General features: G+C 46.7%; 2 protein-coding genes across 5 annotated transcripts in view; one reads left to right on the top strand and one right to left on the bottom strand.

The window, feature by feature from the left end:
- The window catches only part of dcst1 (DC-STAMP domain containing 1), a 3,149-nt gene extending 522 nt beyond the window's left edge, over positions 1 to 2,627 (bottom strand). Inside the window, exons 1-7 of one of the 2 annotated variants that reach the window (XM_030410924.1) lie at positions 2,448 to 2,627; positions 1,175 to 1,300; positions 949 to 1,023; positions 724 to 852; positions 498 to 637; positions 98 to 168; positions 1 to 15 (exon numbers count right to left, since the gene is read on the bottom strand). The exon at positions 1 to 15 is cut by the window's left edge and continues 154 nt beyond it. In XM_030410924.1, the coding sequence (XP_030266784.1) occupies positions 1 to 15; positions 98 to 168; positions 498 to 637; positions 724 to 852; positions 949 to 1,023; positions 1,175 to 1,300; positions 2,448 to 2,484 (593 nt within the window). In that variant the 5' untranslated portion in view covers positions 2,485 to 2,627. The remainder of the gene's footprint in view (positions 16 to 97; positions 169 to 497; positions 638 to 723; positions 853 to 948; positions 1,024 to 1,174; positions 1,301 to 2,447) is intronic. The other variant, XM_030410923.1, reaches the window with a different exon arrangement.
- On the top strand, positions 2,602 to 21,318 carry dcst2 (DC-STAMP domain containing 2). Of its 3 annotated transcripts, XM_030410921.1 has the most exons (18): positions 2,613 to 2,730; positions 5,696 to 5,855; positions 6,949 to 7,208; positions 7,666 to 7,836; positions 8,171 to 8,272; positions 9,079 to 9,273; positions 9,414 to 9,479; positions 9,564 to 9,777; positions 9,949 to 10,106; positions 10,211 to 10,375; positions 10,456 to 10,623; positions 10,837 to 10,937; positions 14,839 to 14,981; positions 15,067 to 15,191; positions 18,551 to 18,644; positions 18,808 to 18,960; positions 20,987 to 21,165; positions 21,236 to 21,313. In XM_030410921.1, the coding sequence occupies exons 2-17, from the start codon at positions 5,698 to 5,700 to the stop codon at positions 21,114 to 21,116; spliced, it is 2,403 nt and encodes an 800-aa protein (XP_030266781.1). In that variant the 5' UTR covers positions 2,613 to 2,730; positions 5,696 to 5,697; the 3' UTR covers positions 21,117 to 21,165; positions 21,236 to 21,313. The 3 variants fall into 3 exon arrangements, with proteins under 3 accessions (XP_030266782.1, XP_030266781.1, XP_030266780.1); XM_030410920.1 differs by having other exon boundaries at positions 20,987 to 21,318; XM_030410922.1 differs by lacking the exon at positions 5,696 to 5,855 and having other exon boundaries at positions 2,602 to 2,730; positions 20,987 to 21,318.
- Positions 21,319 to 23,362: the final 2,044 nt, after the last annotated feature.

Below are 23,362 nucleotides of genomic sequence, written 5' to 3'. Positions count from 1 at the left end.
CTCTGCTTCATCATCCTGAACAAGAAATGAAACACGGATGGATGACCTCCGACCTCTGACCCCTGTGACATCATCACAACCCCCCACAGTCAAACACCTGGTCTCCGTCAGCTGCAGCCTCCATGTGACGGACGCAGACGGACAGACGTAAACAGACAGAGAGGGAGACTGGAATGTGGAGAAAAGGCGTGTTAGTGTCTCGTATCTGCAGAGAGTTTCTGATTTTCTCTCTTTGTTGCTGCTCGGGACGCTTTACCAACCCAACATGTGTCTATTTGACGTCCTGGGAATGAGACTCAACAATCAACTGTCTTTGTGGTGCGTTCAGGAACAGCTGGGACAAATCCTACTGATTCTACCTTTAACTTTAATAGTCTTTGAATTCTATTAATATGACGTGAGCTTCAGTTAGCTTTGAGCACAAATGTCCTTCAGAGGGAGACTTTTTACTCTGATACTCTGAGGACAGACTGAAGACGCCTCTGCTTCTCTCTCACCATCAGCTGCTGTGTGATGAGGACGGCCGGCCTGACGGCCTCCCTCCACAGCGTCCTGCTGTGATGGACCTGCAGGTCCAGGTTGCAGCTCAGAGACAGAGCGGCCGTCTCCACGTTACGCTGGATGTTAGAAAGTGGTCCTGTGACATCATCACGAGACAGAAGGACGTTTAAAGTTAGTGTGATATGTACACATCTGTGTGTGTGTGTGTGTGTGTGCACTCACCTCTGCACAGCACAGACAGCATGAACAGCATCAGGTAGGCACGTCCACGGGAGCCGAGCATGCTGGGAAACATCAGAAGGACTGAACATCTGGAGGAGGCTGAGAAGGCTCCGCCTACTGCGAACACAGCTGGAACAGATGTGTGTCACTGTAAGTGTGTGTTTGTGTGTGTGTGTGTGTGTGTGTGTGTGTGTGTGTGTGTGTGTGAGAGAGACGTCTCCTCACAGACAAACAGAGCTGCTGCTGCCAGCTGCAGGTCAAAGGTCAGCGGCAGGCTGCGAGCGACGCCCAGGAAGAGAACTGATGATAGGAAGTACATGAAGGTGAATGACGCTTCATTTCTGATCACTTCGAATTGTTTTCTGTTACTTTAATGTTCCAATATTTTCTTGGTGTTTGGTCTGAAGATGCTTTCTGTTACTAAACATACACCTGAGTCAGTGGATGTTACCTGTACCACTCACTGCTCCAAACAGCGCCCTGAGGACCAGGTGAGCCACCTGGAGCTCTTCTGATTGGCTGAAGAAAAATCCATAGACAGCATGAGGCAGGTAGGTCAAAGTAATCCTCTCCACAGCTGGAGGACAGAGACAAACAGCTGGACAGTCACACAGAGAAACTACAGACTGTAAACATGTAGCTAACAAAGCTGCTACAGCTAGCTCAATATTAACTCAAAGTTAGCAAACAGTTAACTCAAAGTTAGCAAACAGTTAGCTCAAAGTTAGAAAACAGTTAGCTCAAAGTTAGCTAACAGTCAACTCAAAGTTAGCAAACAGTTAACTCAAAGTTAGCAAACAGTTAGCTCAAAGTTAGAAAACAGGTAGCTCAAAGTTAGCAAACAGTTAACTCAAAGTTAGCAAACAGTTGGCTCAAAGTTAGCAAACAGTTAGCTCAAAGTTAGAAAACAGGTAGCTCAAAGTTAGCAAACAGTTAACTCAAAGTTAGCAAACAGTTAGCGCAAAGTTAGAAAACAGTTAGCTCAAAGTTAGCTAACAGTTAACTCAAAGTTAGCAAACAGTCAGCTCAAAGTTAGAAAACAGTTAGCGCAAAGTTAGCAAACAGTTAGCTCAAAGTTAGCAAACAGTTTACTCAAAGTTAACTAACAGTTAACTCAAAGTTAACTAACAGTTAACTCAAAGTTAGAAAACAGTTAGCTCAAAGTTAGCAAACAATTAACTCAAAGTTAGATAACAGTTAACTCAAAGTTAACTAACAGTTAGCTCAAAATTAGATAACAGTTAACTCAAAGTTAACTAACAGTTAACTCAAAGTTAACTAACAGTTAGCTCAAAGTTAGATAACAGTTAACTCAAAGTTAACTAACAGTTAGCTCAAAGTTAGATAACAGTTAACTCAAAGTTAACGAACAGTTAGCTCAAAGTTAACTAACAGTTAACTCAAAGTTAACTAACAGTTAGCTCAAAGTTAGAAAACAGTTAACTCAAAGTTAGCAAACAGTTAGCTCAAAGTTAGCAAACAGTTTACTCAAAGTTAACTAACAGTTAACTCAAAGTTAACTAACAGTTAACTCAAAGTTAGAAAACAGTTAGCTCAAAGTTAGCAAACAATTAACTCAAAGTTAGATAACAGTTAACTCAAAGTTAACTAACAGTTAGCTCAAAGTTAACTAACAGTTATCTCAAAGTTAACTAACAGTTAGCTCAAAGTTAGCAAACAGTTAGCTTCAGAAACACAAGAACAATCTAAAGATCTGAACTGACTGCTGCGAGGAGCTGAAGTTGCCTTAAGGTGAGTCATGATCCGTCTTCAGTGACAGGCTGGCAGACTGAGTCCTGTTGGTCAGTTGGTCAGTTTGTCAGTTGGAGCTTCTGGAAGCTTCAGAGTGACGTCAGGCTTCTTTGGTCTCCAGGAGACGTTGACGCTGGATTCAGGGAGACACAGAGAGAAGATGAAGCGAGAGGAGAGGCACAGACGCCTGATGAAGACTGATGTCAGAGTCCAGGTGAAGAGGGGCGGAGTCACACAGGCCATCAGGCTGAACAGGTGAGTTTACACAGGAGAAATAGTGCAGCTGTTAGCTAGCAGGAAGCCAACCCTGCTGGAAGAACCAGCCTGGACCAGCAGTATGTTCTAACATAACATATAACACAACAGGTGCTGCTGTTGTTGGTGGCTGGTCACTGGATTTGGTGCTGGTCTAAGCTGGTTTTCCAGCAGGGAATGCTAAATGCTAAAGCTGTCAGATATGTAAGGGATAACGTATAGAACTGCGGTCATTATCGGGAAAATAAGTCCCGACTGGACGAACAAACACGAAAAAAAACTTGACGCAGTGTGTCTTTTTACAATTTATTTGTTACTGTTCAAAGTGTTTTTCGACAACTCAGCCTTTTGCCAAGAGTTGAAAACACCGTATTTTCCAAGAATATTAAAGTTAGTGTGAAACTCATCCACACTGGAGGCCGAGCAGGACGTTTTTTCAACATGAAGTAGACTACAGATCAGCTGACGTCGCTTAGCAACCAAGGACGCTGGGGTGAAAAGTGACCGGACTACTTGCGGAGCAAAGATTTTAGAGCGCGGAGTGATACGAACTACATGAATGAGAGGCAGAAAGGCCTCTTTCCTTGACGACCGTCAAATATGCTTAGCAACGGTCTGTTACAGGAAGATAATTAACCGCTGAACGTTGTGAAGGCTCATTCAAGTGAAAGGAGCATTCTACAGCATTAAGAAGAGCCGTGTGATAGGAAGGTGCATTTACTCAACTACTGTACTCACATACAGTGTTGAGATATCTGAACCTTTTACTCAGATTTACATTTACAGCATTTAGCAGACGCTTTTGTCCAAAGTGACTTAATAAGTACATTTGTCACAGAGAGAAACCACGACATCACTGTCGATAGAGTAAAAGAAATATAGAAACAATTGTCAAGTCGTCATCTGAGGATCCTAACTGTTATTTATCAAAGATTCTTTAAGTCTGTAAATGCTGTGATAGAAGTGCAACGATACAAACGTACAAGTGAATACTTTAATTTCTTTCTTTTGTTGGGGGGAGTGGTGCTCTGTGGTGGAGGAGAAGTCTGAACAGAGAGTCTGGAGTCTCCTGCTGCAGACAGAGAGAGACTCTGCTGTCCTGATGTTGGTCGGCGGGTCACATGGGAGAGTTTGGGTAGATTGTAAACGAGGCGCTGCAGCGTTCTGGATACACTGCAGTGGTTTAGTTACAGAGGCTGAGAGTCCAGCCAAGAGGGAGTAACTGTAGTCCAGGAGGGAGAGGACCAGCGCTTGGACCAGGAGTTCTGTTGTGTCCTTTGAGGAAAGACCGGATCCTGCAGATGTTGTAGAGGGTAAATCTGCAGGATCGGACCACAGCAGTGATGTTGGGGGTGCAGGACAGTCCATCATCGAGGATTACGCCCAGGTTCCTCACCGCTGATGAAGGTGATACTGTGACGTCCTGGACAGTGACTGACAGGTCCATGTGAGGGCAGTCTGTCCCGGGATGAAGAGGAGTTCAGGTTTACTCAGGTTGAGTTTGAGGTGATGAGCAGCTGTCCAAGCAGAGATGATGCAGACATTCAGAGATGATGCAGACATTCAGAGATGATGCAGACATTCAGAGATGATGCAGACATTCAGAGATGATGCAGACATTCAGAGATGATGCAGACATTCAGAGATGATGCTGACATTCAGAGATGATGCAGACATTCAGAGATGATGCAGACATTCAGAGATGATGCAGACATTCAGAGATGATGCAGACATTCAGAGATGATGTAGACATTCAGAGATGATGCAGACATTCAGAGATGATGCAGACATTCAGAGATGATGCAGACATTCAGAGATGATGCAGACATTCAGACATGATGCAGACATTCAGACATGATGCAGACATTCAGAGATGATGCAGACATTCAGAGATGATGCAGACATTCAGAGATGATGCAGACATTCAGAGATGATGCAGACATTCAGAGATGATGCAGACATTCAGACATGATGCAGACATTCAGAGATGATGCAGACATTCAGAGATGATGCAGACATTCAGAGATGATGCAGACATTCAGAGATGATGCAGACATTCAGAGATGATGCAGACATTCAGAGATGATGCAGACATTCAGACATGATGCAGACATTCAGACATGATGCAGACATTCAGAGATGATGCAGACATTCAGAGATGATGTAGACATTCAGAGATGATGCAGACATTCAGAGATGATGCAGACATTCAGAGATGATGCAGACATTCAGACATGATGCAGACATTCAGAGATGATGCAGACATTCAGACATGATGCAGACATTCAGACATTCAGACATGATGCAGACATTCAGACATGATGCAGACATTCAGAGATGATGCAGACATTCAGACATGATGCAGACATTCAGAGATGATGCAGACATTCAGAGATGATGCAGACATTCAGAGATGATGCAGACATTCAGAGATGATGCAGACATTCAGAGATGATGCAGACATTCAGAGATGAGCGTCACAACGTGGCTGTTGGAGGAGGACGAGGGGAAAGAGAGGAACAGTTGGTGTCGTCAGCAGAACAGCGGTCAGAGAATCCATGAGACTGCAGAGCCTCGTCATCTAGTGTTAGTGGAAACAGAACCGGTCCTGATACTGAGCCTTGAGGGGCACCAGGTTCCAGACAGCAGGGTAACGTATGTAACTATGATTCATTAATGAACACGGGGCACCATCAACAGCCTTCTCCATGATTAGCTTCCATGTTTAGAGTATACAGGTGGAATACCTTCTAAAAGATATCCAAATCTTTTATTTATTTCATACACAGCACTTATAATGTCCATATACAGCAACTGTGACTCTGCTGGACTTCTTGGGGATTCCTTCTCAGTGCTTTATGCAGTGCAGGCCTCCTGGGTACTTTCCTTGCTCTGACAGAGAACAGCTGAGCACTTCTAAACAGGATGATGGTACTGCAGCTACAAGGCCTTCTCTTTGTTTCAGCCATGAGGAGTAACAATGTGAACCGGGTCAGAGCCGAGTCAGCCATGTTCAGCCAGAGAGGAGGCGAGGATCTGGTGGTTGACTGTCGAACACAGAAGATAAGTCGAGGAGAACGAGGACTGACGAGTGGGACGAGGTTCTGGACGGAGCAGATACACAGGACTTCTATTTCTGGCAGATGCCGTAACACAACGCAGTAATTCATCTGAATTTAGCACGGAGCAGACAGGAAGTCAAGCGTCGAAATAACAAACAACATCCAGTTACTTTCAAAATAAAACACTCCGTGTTGACACCTGCACACAAATCTCAAAAAAGAGACAAACACAAGCTCTTCTGCTGATCCTTTGGTCAGGAACACTTCCTGTTGTTGTTTTTATAACACAGACCTGTAACTGCGGTCGTGAGTGATCATGTGATTATCGTGGGAACTTCTCGGCCTCGTGACGCCAGCTGTCTACCGTACTGCACTGTGGCGGACTCAAACCGCAACCGGTGGGGATTGCTGGACAGCGGAGCAAAACCGGATCAGAGCCGCAACACAGCGACCCGTATCCAGTGGAAATCAGGGGTTCAGTCTGTGTTCTGCTGTCCTGACGCTGCAGCTGGCGCTGTACTGATCGGACCTGATGTTCTAGATTTACCTCGTGCAGGTTTAGCTCCGCCCTGCAGTCAGACTGTTGGTCACAGCTGACTCGGACAAACTGCCTGTTAACACTCAGCTTCAACAGATTCACAACAATTTACCCCAAAAGTATCCAGACAAGATGACATATTACAGCTAACGTCCTCACAGAGTGAACAGTGGATCTATATTGATTGATTGATTGATTGATTGGTTTATTAAATGTCAAACACCATGGTTGGTGCCCAGCCCTCATGGGCTTATTAGACACTAATCATATTCATCAAATAATCATTTCACAGATCTATAACTCTGTGACTCACCAGCAGTCAGCTGCAGCTTCTCCTTCCTGGACTGAATCTAGATGTTTTTGATTACTTTAGTTACTAGTTACTTTACAGATTACATGCTGAAAATTTTGCTCATTTTATCAGCAACAAACATTGTATCCAATAATCAATCGATGATCACTGGACCCATTGATCGTACACAGCACACACACACATGTACAGATGTGTTACTGGTGCTGATGATCCTGAAGAACATTTAATATCAGACGATGTTCAGTAATATTTTAACAGCGTATCTTTACGAGTCCCTCCCTGCTGATGTCATCGTTCCTCCTCAGGTCAGCAGGACGCTCTGGGCGCAGCAGGTGGAGGAAGGTCAGAGGTCACCTGTGTGAGGGAGGGCGGAGCCTGGTGGCGTTTGTGTCAGGGCTGCTGTTGGCGTCTCTGTACGGAGTCGCGGCTCTGATCCTGCAGAATCAGCCGCTGTGGTTGTGCGTCTACTCCACGCTGGCGCTGGCCGGCCTGACGGCCTTCGGTCTGGGCCTGTCAGCTGACATACGAGCCGACGTCGCCGTGCTGCTGCCTTCGCTGGTCTCAGGTCAGTTTGAGCCGTAGTGTCAGTCTGGACACACCTGTGTGAGGTGTCTTTACTTTATGTAACAGAGTATTAGTACTCTTACTCGTTTACTGATAACTTTAGTTACTAGTTACTTTACAGATTACATGCTGCATGTTGTAAATGAACTGATTTTCTCATCAGTCAGACAGAAACAGTGATTGTGATGATCAGCTGACTCAGTTTATACACACATGTAAATGTATTGATTAGTGACTGTATTGATCCAAACAATGGTACTTCTCTGTATCAGACACTTGAAGACTTTTACTCGAGTACTGTTCATATGACTGACTTCAGTTACCTTCTACTAAAGTTATACTGTTGTGAACTGACGGACTGTTCTCTGGATGTTTGTCTAAAGTTTTTATTCGATAAAGTTTGGGGCTCCTGATGAAAGGCGTGGCTTCTAAAGGGGGCGTGTCCTGGTCTGTTTCAGCTCGGGGGAGGAGCTTCCTCTTCTTCCTGTTCTGCTCGGTGCTGCTGTCCGGTCCTCTCACCAACACGTTAGAGAACACGGAGCGGGCCGCCGCCAGCCTGCTGTGTGGAGCCCAGCTGGCAGCCAATCAGACGAAGGAACTGATGCAGAGAGCGGCCACGCCCCTTTTCTGTAAGACCCGCCTACCTGCGTCATCACACAACAGGAAGCAGCTCTGGTGTTTTTTTTAGTTTTTAGTCCTGAACATTCAAAAGCTTTTTGCTAAAATACTTTGACTACTTTAAATTGTAATGGAGAATTTTTGTATTGTGTTTTTTCTCCGTTTAGTGAAAACTTGTTTTGTGTGCGTGTGTGTGTGTGTTTGTGTGTGTGTGCATGTGCGTGCGTGTGTGCGTGCGTGTGTGCGCGTGTGTGTGTGTGTGCGCGCGCGTATGTGCGTGCGTGCGTGTGTGTGTGTGTGCGCGTGCGTGTGTGTGCGTGCGTGTGTGTGTGTGTGTGTTCACAGCTGCGTTGGACAGGATCCGGGCGGTCAGCAGTAACGCTCTGTCTATCGCAGGACGAGTCCAGAACTTCATCGGCGCTCTGACCGGCGCCGTCCGCCATGTTGGTGAGCGACGCTGCAGTTTGACGTAGAAACATAAATAATATTTATCTTCAGGTTTGTTCGTGTTAAAGTCGCCTGCAGAGTTTCAAACACAGTTTGAGTTCCTGGAGTCTTGAAGTGGTCTCCAGGATATTATAAGGACCCACAGCCTCTCTCAAGGACCCCTGAACCTTCTACTGCTGGAGAATTCACAAGAGAACCTTAAACTTCTTTCAGCACCTCAGGAAACTCTACATGGGCCCATAACCTTGAGGTCTCCTGGAGAGGTTCTGGAAGTACTTAATGGTGTTTTAGTGACATTCCAGGAGTCCTTGAAGAGATTGCACTGAGGTTATTGGCCCTTTGAGGAAAAAGTGCTTAAGGAGGTTCTGGAATTTCTTAAGGAAGTTCTAGGAACCTTGAAAATGTTGGGGTGCTCATTGTGGAAGAGTTCTCAAGTAGGTTCTGGAAGTTCTTGGGGGCCTTGAAGATGTTCCAGGGGTCCTTAGGGATGTTAAAGGAGTGCTTGACTGGGAGGTCTTGAAGTAGTTTTACAGAGGAGTAGTCCTTGAAGAGGTAATAGGGTCCTTGGGGAAGTTACAGGAGTCCGTGAGGGACTGGTGTTCTTGGGAAGGTTCTGGATGAGGTTCTGAAAGAGGTTCTGGATGAGGTTCTGGATGAGGTTCTTGGAGGCAGTGAAGGAGGTTTTTTGAGAGGTCCCTGCAAACCTTGAAAAGTTTGGGAATAAATTGGTGTAAATATTTTGATAATAAAACAATAAATCTCAAACGTGGAGTCATGTGACTCACCTCTGACCTCTGACCCTGCAGCTCGCACTCTGAGGAACGTGCTCCACTTCCTGGTTAACATCGGCGACGTCTGTAACGCCAAACTGGGCTCTCCGTACAGGAAGTGCCGGCAGGTGTTCGCCGAGGCCCGGGCCGACTGCTCCGAGCTGCTGGGAGACTTCAACTTCCTGTGTGACATCGTGGACGGCTTCCTGCCGCTCTGCAGCATCGCCCGCGGTGCGTTCACTGACATCGTCGCCTCCCTTTCCTGTCAGAAGACTTTAAAGGAGCTCTGCACTGATTTGACCGTGTTGATGAAGGTGTTGGTGAGTCGCGGTCCTTGTTTTCATCTTTGCTACTGATTCTGTGTCTGTCAGCCGGAGAACTCTTCTGTTCCATCCCCGCCTACATCGCCGACCATCTGAAGAAACGTCTGGCAGCTCGTGAGTTCAGTGATTCTTTCTGTTTGAAACCTTTATTGACACCGTGACTGCCGACGCTGAGCCTCCGAGTCTGTCCTCCTACAGCCGCTGTGGCAGCGTTCGAGCGACTGAAGCGGGAGTTTGACTTTAACCTCTCGGCCTCGGTGACCTTTGACCTGGACGCCAACAGCAGCCGCTCTCTGCAGCAGGTGTCTCAGGACATCATGGAGGAGGTTTCATCAGAGCTGCAGGTGTTTCAGAAGCTGAGTCAGCCGCTGGTGTACAGCGGCCTGGTCCTGCTCGCCTGGTCCTTCCTCAGGTGCTGCTCACGCTCCAGTTCACCTCATCACTTCACCTCATCGACACAGCAGCTGGTGTTAATGTGTGTGTGTGTGTGGGTGTGTGTGTGTGTGTGTGTGTGTGTGTGTGTGTGTGTGTGTGTGTGTGTGTGTGTGTGTGTGTGCGTGTGTGTGTGTGTGTGTGTGTGCAGGGCGGTGCAGTACAGGCGCAGGTTCCTCCAGGAGCTCGACTTTGATAACATCTACATCAGCGCTCAGTTTGAAGAGCTCGACCGGCAGCTGACCTCAGGGGGCGGAGTCTCAGTCCTGCCAATCACACGCAGAGAGGCGCAGACCTACATCACACCACGTTAGTACACCTGTGTGTGTGTGTGTGTGTGTGTGTGTGGGTGAAGTCATCTGAACTGAAATCCACAAAGTGACCTGGAGTAAAGCGAAGCGTCCGTCCTGCAGTGTCGTTTCACCTGTCGGCCCGGGAGCAGCGGGCGGTGTTGGTGGGCGTGGCCTCGGTCCTCAGACACCTGGTGATGGGCGGCATGCTGGTGGCGCTGGACTTCCTGGTGTTCTGGATGCTGGACCAGGTGCACCACCAGGTTAAGGGAGACATTGTGGCCAGAGGTGAGACAACCGACCTAAGACCAATGAGTCTGTGATGTCAGTCCGAGCAGTGGTAACCATGGTAACATGTGTCCCATCAGCCCCGGTCACGGTGGCGGTGCAGGTGAACGGGTCCGGTTACGCCTCCGATATCTTCAGAGACCTGGTGGCCTCGTTTAACATCCTGCAGGGAGGAAACATGACGGTGATCAGCAGGAAGTGTCTGCTGGAGCCGTCAGAGCCGGACTACCTCACCTGCTTCATCCTAGGTACACAGGAAGTGACATCATCAAGTATTCATACTTTATTTCAGTAAAAGTACTGATAACACAACATACACATACTACATGTCCTGCACTGGTAATTCAACCTGAGTTAAAGTCTTCAGAGTAAAAGTAAGAACAGTAGACCCTCCCATGGCTGCAGATGTTCTGTATGTCCACTGGTTCCACTGGTTCTGAAGGTTCTGCTCTGTGCTGCAGGGTTCCTGTTGGGTCTCTCTCTGCTCGTCTCTCTGAGCGGAGGACTCGTGCAGCGCTGCAGACGAGTCGTGTGTGCTTCATATCATCCAGAGAGAGAGCTGGTACACTCACACACACACACACACACACACACACACACTCCTGTGAGACTCTGACAGCTTCCTGTGACAGCGAGCTCAGAGAGGATCAGAGGAGGAGACACTTCCTGGACGTCTGCTCAGATTTTATTTTGGAATGTTTCTGGAACGTTCTCAGGTGACATGTAGCAGAAAGAGTAAAAGAAGAAGCCTGAGGGCAGGTTGTCCTCCTGTAAGCCCCGCCCACTCCTGCTCTCACTGTCAAGGTGTGTGTTACAGACAGACAGACAGACAGACAGACAGGTGAGGAGCTGCAGCCTGTTATCAGAGGAGAGGAGCAGCTGTTGTGGGTGAGAGTTCACTGAGCAGAGAGGCATGTGAGGAATCTGCAGAATGAGAGAGACGAGGAAATGTCGACACGTCTGGACCTGCACCAAACCCCCAAAAAACACCCACAAGACCCAAAACAGACGACAAACACTCTGAGCCGCTCGGGACTCTGTGCAGTCCAGGAGAAGTCAAACAGGAAGTCAGTGTAGCAGCGTAGCATGGAGCCAGAACAGTCTCATGATGGATAAATGCACAAAAAAGGACTCACAAATGTATTTGGGGAGTTGTGTATATATATGACTCGATACACAAATGCATTTTCAATGCACACACAAATATGCTTCAATCCATATATAAGTTAAAAAAAATTCACATATAAAAATAAGATTTGTAAACATATTTGTGATGCGCACACAAATATTTCTTGTTTTAAATATGAGTAAAAAAATTTCACAAATGTACAAATCGTCAGTTATTTGCAATTTTCATCAAAAACATATTTGGAAGTTGTTACATTAATATATATAAATTGTCAAACGTGCATTTGTCTCAGTGCTTTTAATTTTCTAACCTCCCTGCATTTGTGTGCAGATTTTTGAGACTCATCTAGCACGACTCCGATTCACAAATGCGTTTTTTCTACAAGGGGGTCGTCTGCAGCCAATCAGATGTCTCACTCCTTTACAGCCAATCACATGAGTGCCTCCCCACGAGGGGTTTTAACTGACGTCATTACAGCGCGCAACAGAGTTTACCCATGGTTCATAGCGGTAGTCGGCTTTGCTCTTCCGGTTGAACTCGGTGTTTATGCTAGTGTAGCTGTCATGCTCGCTCTAAAAACCGGCTTTTAACACAAAGAAAGCGACAAAATGTACAAAAATCAGAGGTGGATACACAGAACGGATGTTTTAATAAGTCGTGAGGACAGTTCTCACAGTGCCTCACCCGTCAGTTCTCACAGAGTGGGCAGATGACATGAAGCAGTGGCCTGAAGTTAGCTACATCGACATAGTTAATTATCTTATATTTTCTGAAGGTGTTGACAGCGGAGAATTACGCAGTTACAAAAGCACAGAAGCATACAACTACCTGCACAGTAACAAAATAGGGAAAGTACTGTTGAAGAAACACAGTGAGTTTATATTTCTGAAGGCAGCAGTAGCGCCCAGCCAGAGTGTCAATCAAGCTAAACATACAGCTGGATAATGCTGAAGGAAAGTGGAGTCGTGGAGACAGGCGGCTGCTCGGACATCGCCGGGTTAGGGAAGTCATGCAGTCACGCAGCAGCTATTCTGTGGAAGATATTCTTAAACCCAAATATTTATTTTAGTGTCAAAGCCGCGAGCCGTGCTAGTCTCTGTTCCTCCTTCCTCAGCATGGCGTGTAGGGCGCAGGGCACGGACATGTTTGTCTAAGTTGTTGATGTACTACACGAGACGTTTCTGAAAAAATGTTCATGAATTGTTTTGGCAACCAACAAAGGCACATGTTGTACCTGAGCTCATTTTAAAAACAATTTAGCATTTATGATATAACGCTAGTTGTTCAGGGCTAGCTTAGCGGCAGCAGTCAGTCATGCAGTTGCAGGCAACCGGACACAGAACACCGCCAGCGGAAGTAGTTATTTGTCATGGCCGCCCCCATAGGCTGGACTCTAGATCCATATCATCCTAGATCTGTTGCGCGCTGTAATGACGTCAGTTAAAACCCCTTGTGGGGAGGCACTCATGTGATTGGCTGTAAAGGAGTGAGACATCTGATTGGCTGCAGACGACCCCCTTGTAGAAAAAACACATTTGTGAATCAGAGTCGTGCTAGATGAGTCTCAAAAAGTCTGTACACAAATGCAGGGAGGTTTACAAATTAAAAGCACTGAGACAAATGCACGTTTGACAATTCATATATCAATGTAACAACTTCCAAATATGTTTTAGGTGAAAATTGCAAATAACTGACGATTTGTACATTTGTGAATTTTTATTGCATATATTTAAAACAAGAAATATTTGTGTGCGCATTACAAATATGTTTACAAATCTTATTTTTATATTTGAATTACTTTTTTTGTATTTTTTGCATTTGTGTATCGAGTCATATATATACACAACTCCCAAAATACATTTGTGAGTCCTTTTTCGTGCATTTATTCATTATGAGACTGTTCTGGCTCCATAGCGTAGCATTACAAGCTAGCATAGCTCACAAATGAAGTATTCAAGTGTTATTCAGGTATGCAATGACAGAATGTAACTGAGTACAATTACTCAAATACTACTTAAGTAGGTCTACACTGTTGTGTTTTACAGATCAGTCAGCGTTCAGCCATGTTCCTCCTGTTCCTCGTGTTCCTCCTGTTCCTTGTGTTCCTCGTGTTCCTCCTGTTCCTTGTGTTCCTCGTGTTCCTCCTGTCCCTACTGTTCCTTGTGTTCCTCGTGTTCCTCCTGTTCCTTGTGTTCCTCGTGTTCCTCCTGTTCCTCGTGTTCCTCCTGTTCCTCGTGTTCCTCGTGTTCCTCCTGTCCCTACTGTTCCTCGTGTTCCTCTGTCCCTCGTGTTCCTTGTGTTCCTCGTGTTCCTCCTGTTCCTCCTGTTCCCCCTGTTCCCCCTGTTCCTCCTGTTCCTCGTGTTCCTCCTGTCCCTACTGTTCCTCGTGTTCCTCCTTTTCCTCGTGTTCCTTGTGTTCCTCGTGTTCCTCGTGTTCCTCCTGTTCCTTGTGTTCCTCGTGTTCCTCCTGTTCCTCGTGTTCCCCCTGTTCCTCCTGTCCCTCGTGTTCCTTGTGTTCCTCGTGTTCCTCGTGTTCCTCCTGTTCCCCCTGTTCCTCCTGTTCCTCGTGTTCCTCGTGTTCCTCCTGTTCCTCGTGTTCCTCGTGTTCCTCCTGTCCCTCGTGTTCCTTGTGTTCCTCGTGTTCCTCGTGTTCCTCCTGTTCCCCCTGTTCCCCCTGTTCCTCCTGTTCCTCGTGTTCCTCCTGTCCCTACTGTTCCTCGTGTTCCTCCTTTTCCTCGTGTTCCTTGTGTTCCTCGTGTTCCTCCTGTTCCTTGTGTTCCTCGTGTTCCTCCTGTTCCTCGTGTTCCCCCTGTTCCTCCTGTCTCTCGTGTTCCTTGTGTTCCTCGTGTTCCTCGTGTTCCTCCTGTTCCCCCTGTTTCCTCCTGTTCCTCGTGTTCCTCGTGTTCCTCCTGTTCCTCGTGTTCCTCGTGTTCCTCCTGTCCCTCGTGTTCCTTGTGTTCCTCGTGTTCCTTGTGTTCCTCCTGTTCCTCGTGTTCCTCCTGTCCCTACTGTTCCTCGTGTTCCTCCTTTTCCTCGTGTTCCTCGTGTTCCTCGTGTTCCTCCTGTTCCTCCTGTTCCTCGTGTTCCTCTGGAGGCCATTTCATTCTGTCCGTCAGCCAGCCGGCGCTCTGCTGTTCCAACATGTCTGTTTATCTGTGCATCACTTTTCACAGCCGCCTTCACCTTCACAAACACACTCTGGTCCTCATCCTGCTGTTTATTCCCCCTCTAACCTTCATCATGTATAACATCACCGTGTTGCTCAGAGGCTCCTCGGCAGCAGCAGTCAGTGTTGACCTGACGAGGTTCCTGCTGCTGTCTGTGTGTTCATCAGGAGAGGATCCGGTTCCTCCGGCAGCAGATCCTGGATCAGAGGAGGACGGTAGGAAGAGCCCTGAGGTGTTCTGCAGCCAGGAGAGGTGGAGGAGGAGGAGGAGGAGGAGGTGAAGAGAGTTGTCTTCAAACTCTCCTGCTGAGGTACAAACATGTCAAACATGTTTATTATCCTGAAGTCTGAAGTATATCTGGATCTTTTCAAATGAACCCTGTGTGTGTGTCTCAGGTTACCTGGAGGAGCTCACCTGTCTCACCTGCTCGGTCTGTCAGCAGTCAGCTGTCTGTCCTGTGGTGAGGTGGTGAGACCGGAGGAGGACAACGTGGTCGTCTGTGATGTCCCACTGTGTCCAGGTTAGAGCTGACAGTCCTGAGTCCTTTTTGAAACGAAGTTAACGATGTAACACAATCTGTTGGAACCCAAAGCAGAGGAAACTTGACAGGACAGAGGAGACTCGACAGGACAGAGGAAAGACGACAGGACAGAGGAGACTCGACAGGACAGAGGAAAGACAACAGGACAGAGGAGACTCGACAGGACAGAGGAAAGACAACAGGACAGAGGAGACTCGACAGGACAGAGGAGACTCGACAGGACAGAGGAAAGACGACAGGACAGAGGAGACTCGACAGGACAGAGGAAAGACAACAGGACAGAGGAGACTCGACAGGACAGAGGAAAGACAACAGGACAGAGGAAAGACGACAGGACAGAAGAAACTCGACAGGACAGAGGAGACTCGACAGGACAGAGGAAAGACGACAGGACAGAAGAAAGACAACAGGACAGAGGAGACTCGACAGGACAGAGGAAAGACAACAGGACAGAGGAGACTCAACAGGACAGAGGAGACTCGACAGGACAGAGGAGACTCGACAGGACAGAGGAGACTCGACAGGACAGAGGAAAGACGACAGGACAGAAGAAAGACGACAGGACAGAGGAGACTCGACAGGACAGAGGAGACTCGACAGGACAGAGGAAAGACGACAGGACAGAAGAAACTCGACAGGGAAACAGAATTAAACTTTTATTTAACAAAACAAACAACACACAACCCTTCAAAGAGGACAAGCTTAGCTTTAGCCTGCAGCTAGCTTAGTGTTAGCCTGCAGCTAACTTAGCAATGAAAACAATTAGCTGACTGGTACCAGAGGAAACTCTGACATCATTGGATGTTTTGGTGTATTTTCTTTATCAGAGATCCTTTATTGATTTGTCTGTGCAGAGGGCTCACTCTGGACAGATTTAAGGAACTGAACTTCGCAACAAACTGAATTTTTCTCTTTAGCTGAATATTATTTGAACATGTTGTAAAGCCCAGGATGAACAGGAGCTGTGAAATATGTTCATACAGAAGAGTTTAAACAACCGGCTGTTGATCTTCACACTCTGAGTTGTGACCCTGAACTATTCTATTGTTACTGTGTGTGTGTGTGTGTGTGTGTGTGTGTGTGTGTGTGTGTACTGAGGGAGTGTCCTACAGCTCTGGCTGTTGTTGACTCAGCTGAAGTGGGACAGATAACAGACTGTAACTGTAACTACACACAGACAGGAACACATTTAACCCTTCAGCTGCCGCTTACTGCACAGCTGACCTTTATCAAGAGGTCAGAGATGAATTAAAGGAACAGTTCACCCAACAATATAACCTCAGTCCTCCTCTCCTCCTCCTGATGATATAAAGTCCTCCTCTCCTCCTCCTGATGATATAAAGTCCTCCTCTCCTCCTCCTGAGGATATAAAGTCCTCCTCTCCTCCTCCTGATGATATAAAGTCCTCCTCTCCTCCTCCTGATGATATAAAGTCCTCCTCTCCTCCTCCTGATGATATAAAGTCCTCCTCTCCTCCTCCTGATGATACAAAGTCCTCCTCTCCTCCTCCTGATGATATAAAGTCCTCCCTCTCCTCCTCCTGATGATATAAAGTCCTCCTCTCCTCCTGATGATATAAAGTCCTCCTCTCCTCCTCCTGATGATATAAAGTCCTCCTCTCCTCCTCCTGATGATATAAAGTCCTCCTCTCCTCCTCCTGATGATATAAAGTCCTCCTCTCCTCCTCCTGATGATATAAAGTCCTCCTCTCCTCCTCCTGATGATATAAAGTCCTCCTCTCCTCCTGATGATATAAAGTCCTCCTCTCCTCCTCCTGATGATATAAAGTCCTCCTCTCCTCCTGATGATATAAAGTCCTCCTCTCCTCCTGATGATATAAAGTCCTCCTCTCCTCCTCCTGATGATATAAAGTCCTCCTCTCCTCCTCCTGATGATATAAAGTCCTCCTCTCCTCCTGATGATATAAAGTCCTCCTCTCCTCCTGATGATATAAAGTCCTCCTCTCCTCCTCCTGATGATATAAAGTCCTCCTCTCCTCCTCCTGATGATATAAAGTCCTCCTCTCCTCCTCCTGAGGATATAAAGTCCTCCTCTCCTCCTGATGATATAAAGTCCTCCTCTCCTCCTCCTGATGATATAAAGTCCTCCTCTCCTCCTGAGGATATAAAGTCCTCCTCTCCTCCTGATGATATAAAGTCCTCCTCTCCTCCTCCTGATGATATAAAGTCCTCCTCTCCTCCTCCTGATGATATAAAGTCCTCCTCTCCTCCTCCTGATGATATAAAGTCCTCCTCTCCTCCTGATGATATAAAGTCCTCCTCTCCTCCTCCTGATGATATAAAGTCCTCCTCTCCTCCTGATGATATAAAGTCCTCCTCTCCTCCTCCTGATGATATAAAGTCCTCCTCTCCTCCTGATGATATAAAGTCCTCCTCTCCTCCTGAGGATATAAAGTCCTCCTCTCCTCCTCCTGATGATATAAAGTCCTCCTCTCCTCCTCCTGATGATATAAAGTCCTCCTCTCCTCCTCCTGATGATATAAAGTCCTCCTCTCCTCCTCCTGATGATATAAAGTCCTCCTCTCCTCCTCCTGAGGATATAAAGTCCTCCTCTCCTCCTCCTGATGATATAAAGTCCTCCTCTCCTCCTCCTGATGATATAAAGTCCTCCTCTCCTCCTCCTGATGATATAAAGTCCTCCTCCTCTCCTCCTGATGATATAAAGTCCTCCTCTCCTCCTCCTGATGATATAAAGTCCTCCTCTCCTCCTGATGATATAAAGTCCTCCTCTCCTCCTCCTGATGATATAAAGTCCTCCTCTCCTCCTGATGATATAAAGTCCTCCTCTCCTCCTCCTGATGATATAAAGTCCTCCTCTCCTCCTCCTGAGGATATAAAGTCCTCCGATGTCTCCATACAGCTTGTCAGCTGTGATGTTCACTAACACTCTGAGCCAGCTTCACCTTCCATCAGTGTGGAGGGACGAGATGATTGAACTGGGGAAATGTTCCTTTAACGTTTCTTCTCTCTGAAACGAGCTGTTAATAACTGTTCAGCTTCATGTCTGAGTCGAGCGCTGAGGGGTTTCTGACAGTGGACGACAGTTTTTATAATATTTATAACATATAAACATGAAGTTAATTTGTTCTAAATCATGTTTGTTTTCCCACAAAGCGACTCAGGTTTGATCAGAACACCAGACCAGAAGGTGGTTTTCAAAGATCTGGACGTGGTGTTGGTTCGGTCTGTACAGATCAGCAGAGACGTCGCTGCTCTCTGAGCTGCCTGCAGTTAATATTTCACTTCCTGTCAGCCGTTCCAGCTCTCGCGTTTCTGTCTCGTCTGTTTTTATGAGCTGCTGCTGTCTTGTTTTTGCAGGCCTGTACTGTCGGCCATGTTTCCACAGTTTGGGAAACACGTGTGTCGTCTGTGCGCGACCTCCGACCTGCCAGGAGGACGGCGAGGAGGAGCGGTGAGTGTTCAGACCGATCAGACGACACAGTTACAGTTTAACGTGGAAAAGAAATGATTGAGAAGAAGAACAGAGAGCTCAGTGACAGAGGACACTCCTCACTGCTCTGAGATCTGCTGTTGTTTAAACCTGGTTGACTTCCTGCTCTGCTTGTTTCTCTCAGCGGCTCCAGCGAAGACGAACAGCTCAGCTCATCGTCTGCAGCTCAGAACTCCACTCACATCGCCGACCGCAGAGCGAAGAAGCCGAAGAGGACGATCTCAAACTGTGACATCAGGAGAACACAAGGATGTGATGGAGGAGAGAGTGACAGCAGGTGGGACACCTGAGCACCTGATCAGAAACATAAGAGACCATGGCTGTGTCTCAGTTCAGGTGTGCATCCTTCAGAGGAGCATCTGAAGGCTGATTACATCACAACATGAAGTCTGTCCCAGTCTGAAGCTCCTCCAGATGCTCCTTCTGCTCCCTGTTTCTGGAGGATGCACCGCTACGATCCTGCGTGGCCTCACATATCCCAAGATTCTTTGTGTGCCCGAAAAAGAAGAAAGAAAGAGAGAAAATGGCGACATCACGTGGCGTAGCTTGTCACTTTCTTGGGCCTGGGCGGCAGAAATCGTGATGTAAGGGTAAAACATCTGGTGACACAACCAGGAAATGCTCCAAAGGCTAGACCAGGGGTCGGCAACCCGCGGCTCTGTAGCGCCCCCCTGGTGGCTCCCTGGAGCCTCTTCAGAAATGTATGAAAATGGATGGGGGGATATATTTTTTGTTTTAATATGGTTTCTGTAGGAGGACAAACATTCTTAACGGTTTCCAATGCTGTAAAAATGTGCATAATAAATATTAAATTTCAACATTTCTGTCAACGAAGATTTGCGTCATAGCCTGCGACACACGTTTCAGCGCGGCGCCGTGCCAGGCAGGTGGCTGTTGTAAACAAACCGGCGGGTGTGTCAAGAGCCATGGATCCCAAAGGGAAAAACAGAAAGATAGCTGATGAGAACAGAGCATTCAAGGAAGAATGGACCGAATCATTTGCTTTCATTGCCAATGCGGAAGGATTGCCTGCATGTTTGCTTTGTAATGAGAAGTTGTCGAACAATAAAAAGAGTAATTTGGAACGACATTTCCAGGGAAGGCTAAATTTGCAGCCGACTACCCATTTGGGAGTGAGAGAAAACGTGCGATTGCAGTTCTTCTGGAGAAATTAGAGGAGAGGTAGATTTAAGAAGTGGATTGCATCTCCAAACTCCACTACTGCTGCAAGTTTTGTTGCAACCCGAGAGATAATAAAGCGTGGAAAACCGTTCACGGATGGTGATTACATGAAGGATTCATTCATCAATATATCAGAGCACCTGTTTTCAGACTTCAAAAACAAAACCGAGATAATCCAGAAAATTAAAGACATGCCTCTCTCCGCAAACACGGTGAAAGAAGGGGCCATTAAAATGGCAGGCGACATCACCAATCGGCAAATCAAGGACATTAATTCAGCTCCAGCGTACTCAGTTGCCTGTGATGAGTCGTGTGATGTGATCGATATCGAACAGCGGCGCTGTTATGCAGGTATGTGAACTCTGATGGGCCGCAAGAAGAAATGATCGAATAAATACCACTGAAAGGCCAAACATGGATTTCTTTACAGTATTTCTATAAATTAATCAATGCAACAAAACATAATATATTAATATTGTAATGGAAGTTAAACTTAAAGCACCAAATATGGTACAGCAGAGTAGTCACGTGGTGTGTCGTTCTCTCCAGGATGCGCTGCAGGGAAAATAAACATTTAATCATGAATGCTCATTATGCATTTGTAGCCTACTGAGTCATTTTGATATTAGGCTAATATAGCTAATATACACTTACAGCCTGTGTTGCCTTCATATAAGGCTTATATAAGGCTTTTAAGTTTTAGCGGCTCCAGACAGATTTGTTTTTTGTTTTTTTGGTCCAATATGGCTCTTTGAACATCTTGGGTTGCCGACCCCTGGGCTAGACCGTCACATTTAACAACGGCTGACGAGGTTAACAAGGTCTATCTGAAGGACTCGCCTTCACAGACCACAAAGACCGAGTCCTTCAGAGGATGCAGACCCTGAACTGACACACAGCCTCTGATGAACACAGTGTTCTGCTCGTGTTTTAACATCACGGCCTCTCATGTTTCTGCTCGTGTGCACATGTAAAAGAACACAGCAGAATATTGATGAAGCTGATCTGTTGCACTGTTGATCAGTCAGATATTGATCAGTTTATTACTGTGTGATTACTCCTGACTGACCTGCTGTCTCTGAGCCAGTAAACTTCTGTTTTCCCACGCTGGCTGCTGTCAGTGAAGCAGACATGACGTACCAGGACCGACCCGGGTCAGATGACAGCGATGCCTCCTTTGACTCCTTCACCTCACCAGAAACCTGCAGCCTCCAGAACCAAACCCTCCAAACTGTCATCATACACACCTGACCATACCCAAGACTTCCAGGACCTTCCAGGACCCTCCAGGACCCTCCAGGACCCTCCAGGACTCTGCAGGACCCTCCAGGACCCTCCAGGACTCTGCAGGACCCTCCAGGACCCGCCAGGACTCTGCAGGACCCAGTGCCCAGGACCCTGGTTTAGAGGTTTCACTGTGTGGTTCAAGTTATTAAAGCATGAAAAAAGATCAGATCTGGTTCTTTTACAGTTAAAAGTCCTGACCCACATTCAGCAGAACCTGGGTCTCGTCCAGCGGTCCGTGTGTGACCTGTGGACAAACAGTCTCTAAACTTCACAGGTGTGTTTGTGAGACCTACATGGGTTTGATGCAGTCATGAAACCAGAACTGGACCTGAGAAACCAACCCACATGCTCTTCATCTGGATCAGCACCAGGAGTTAGTGAGGTCCGTTCTGAGTCCAGACTCATGTTCACTGGAAATCTGTTCTGTAGTTTCTTAGTGTTCTGCTAAAGTGCTGACGCACAAAGTAATCTGTAACTAAAGTTATCAGATAAATGTAACGGAGTGAAAAGTAACTAACACACACAGCCTCGAGAACAGAGCAGGAGTACAAATACTTAGTTACTTTCCACCCTGCAGGTGTTTGATCGGACTCTAACTGTTCACCAGGTGTGTCTGCGCGCGCGCGTGTGTGTGTGTGCGGTGGGTGTGTCTGATCTGATAAACAGCCGCGAGACACAAAGAAACTGACTGAAAGAAGACAAACAGAGGTGTGTGTGTGTGTGTGTGTGTGTGTGTGTGTGTGTACAGTGGGAGGACTCTCAGCAGGAAACAGTGTGTGTGTGTGTGTGTGTGTGTCTGTGTGTGTGTTGTCTGTGGGTGTGTGTGAAGCCCTCCTCAGTCTCTCGTGTCTCTCGGTGGTTTCGGTGTTTTCGGGACAGCAGCTGCTCGGATGGCGACCAAGGTAAGAGACGTGGCGCTCTGATCGATACCTGATCGATTAGGTATCGATCAGGCTGATCGGATGAGAGCAGAGGAGCAGAGTGGTTCTGATGAGGTGACATGGTTGGTCCAGTGTCAGAGGTTCTGAAAGTTCGGACTGATGATGAAATTTGTGTGTTATTACGCGTCATGTGTCCGGTCATCACTTCCGGTCAGCGACGAAGAGTTTAAATGAGAAAACGTTTTTATTTAAATTCGCGCAGCACGGTGCGTTCAAGTACACCGAGACTCCGCAGGAAAGACGAACACTCAGTCAGACTCTCGGAGCAACAGGAGGGAGGAAGAAGCACTGCTGTCTCCTCTGAATGACTGATCAGGAATATATAACATATATCAGTAAAGGCAGGATCAATAATCACTCTGAAGGAAAGAAAGAAACCAGTATAATAATTCTCCATTACAGGTAGAAGTCTCTAAACTTTCAGTGAAGGGACAAAAGTATTTGCATCAAAAAATACTCAACGTACCAAAAGTAAAGTAGAAATATCTTTAATGTTTCTGGATTATAACAGCTGGACTCTTCATGACTCTGTGTGCTCTTATTTTGAAATGTGATCAAAAACCAAAACATTACTTTCTATAATAAATATTTTGTTATTTGTGACCAAATTTGTTTTTATGGTTCAGTTGAACAATCGGTCTCAGTTTGACTTTCAGCCACGCCCACACTGATGATGTCACACAGACTTACAACAGAGAACAACGTTTTTTCTTCAGTTTCACCACAAGTTTATAATTGTATGATATATATATACATATAGTATATACAGTCATGTGTTCTGACCCGGTGTGTCTCACAGTCTTGTGTCTGTCGGTTCACCTGAACTGAATGTTTCTTCTCTGTGTGACGGCTGTGAGGACGAGTGGACGGACGAGTGTGAGTCGTGTTTCTGTCCTCTGGATTCAGCAGCTGGTTTCAGATCAGCGTGTTTCCGTTGACTCGAGGCCGAGCAGCTCTGCAGCCGCCGCCCTGTTTCACAACAGCAGCTCGATCTGATCGCATTCAGCTGTTGAACTGTTCCCGGCCCGAGGCTGACAGCTGCTCGGGGCCCCTCACACTCCAGGGGCCACTGATGTTGTCATCGTTTCAGTATTTACAGAGAAACTCCCAAATTTTTGTCGACCCTCAAATTTCAACAGTTGTGAGTGGCTTGATTTAAATCTGCTGAGTCGAAGTTGCTGCCTGGTTCAGTCCTTCGTCCTCCGTCCTCTCTGACTTCAGTCCTTCGTCCTCTCTGACTTCTGTCCTTCGTCCTCTCTGACTTCAGTC

This window comes from Sparus aurata, unplaced genomic scaffold (assembly GCF_900880675.1).
Source record: "Sparus aurata unplaced genomic scaffold, fSpaAur1.1, whole genome shotgun sequence".
NCBI lineage: Eukaryota > Metazoa > Chordata > Actinopteri > Spariformes > Sparidae > Sparus > Sparus aurata.
The sequence above is the reverse complement of the archived record's forward strand: the minus strand, read 5'-3'. Positions and strand labels throughout refer to the sequence as shown.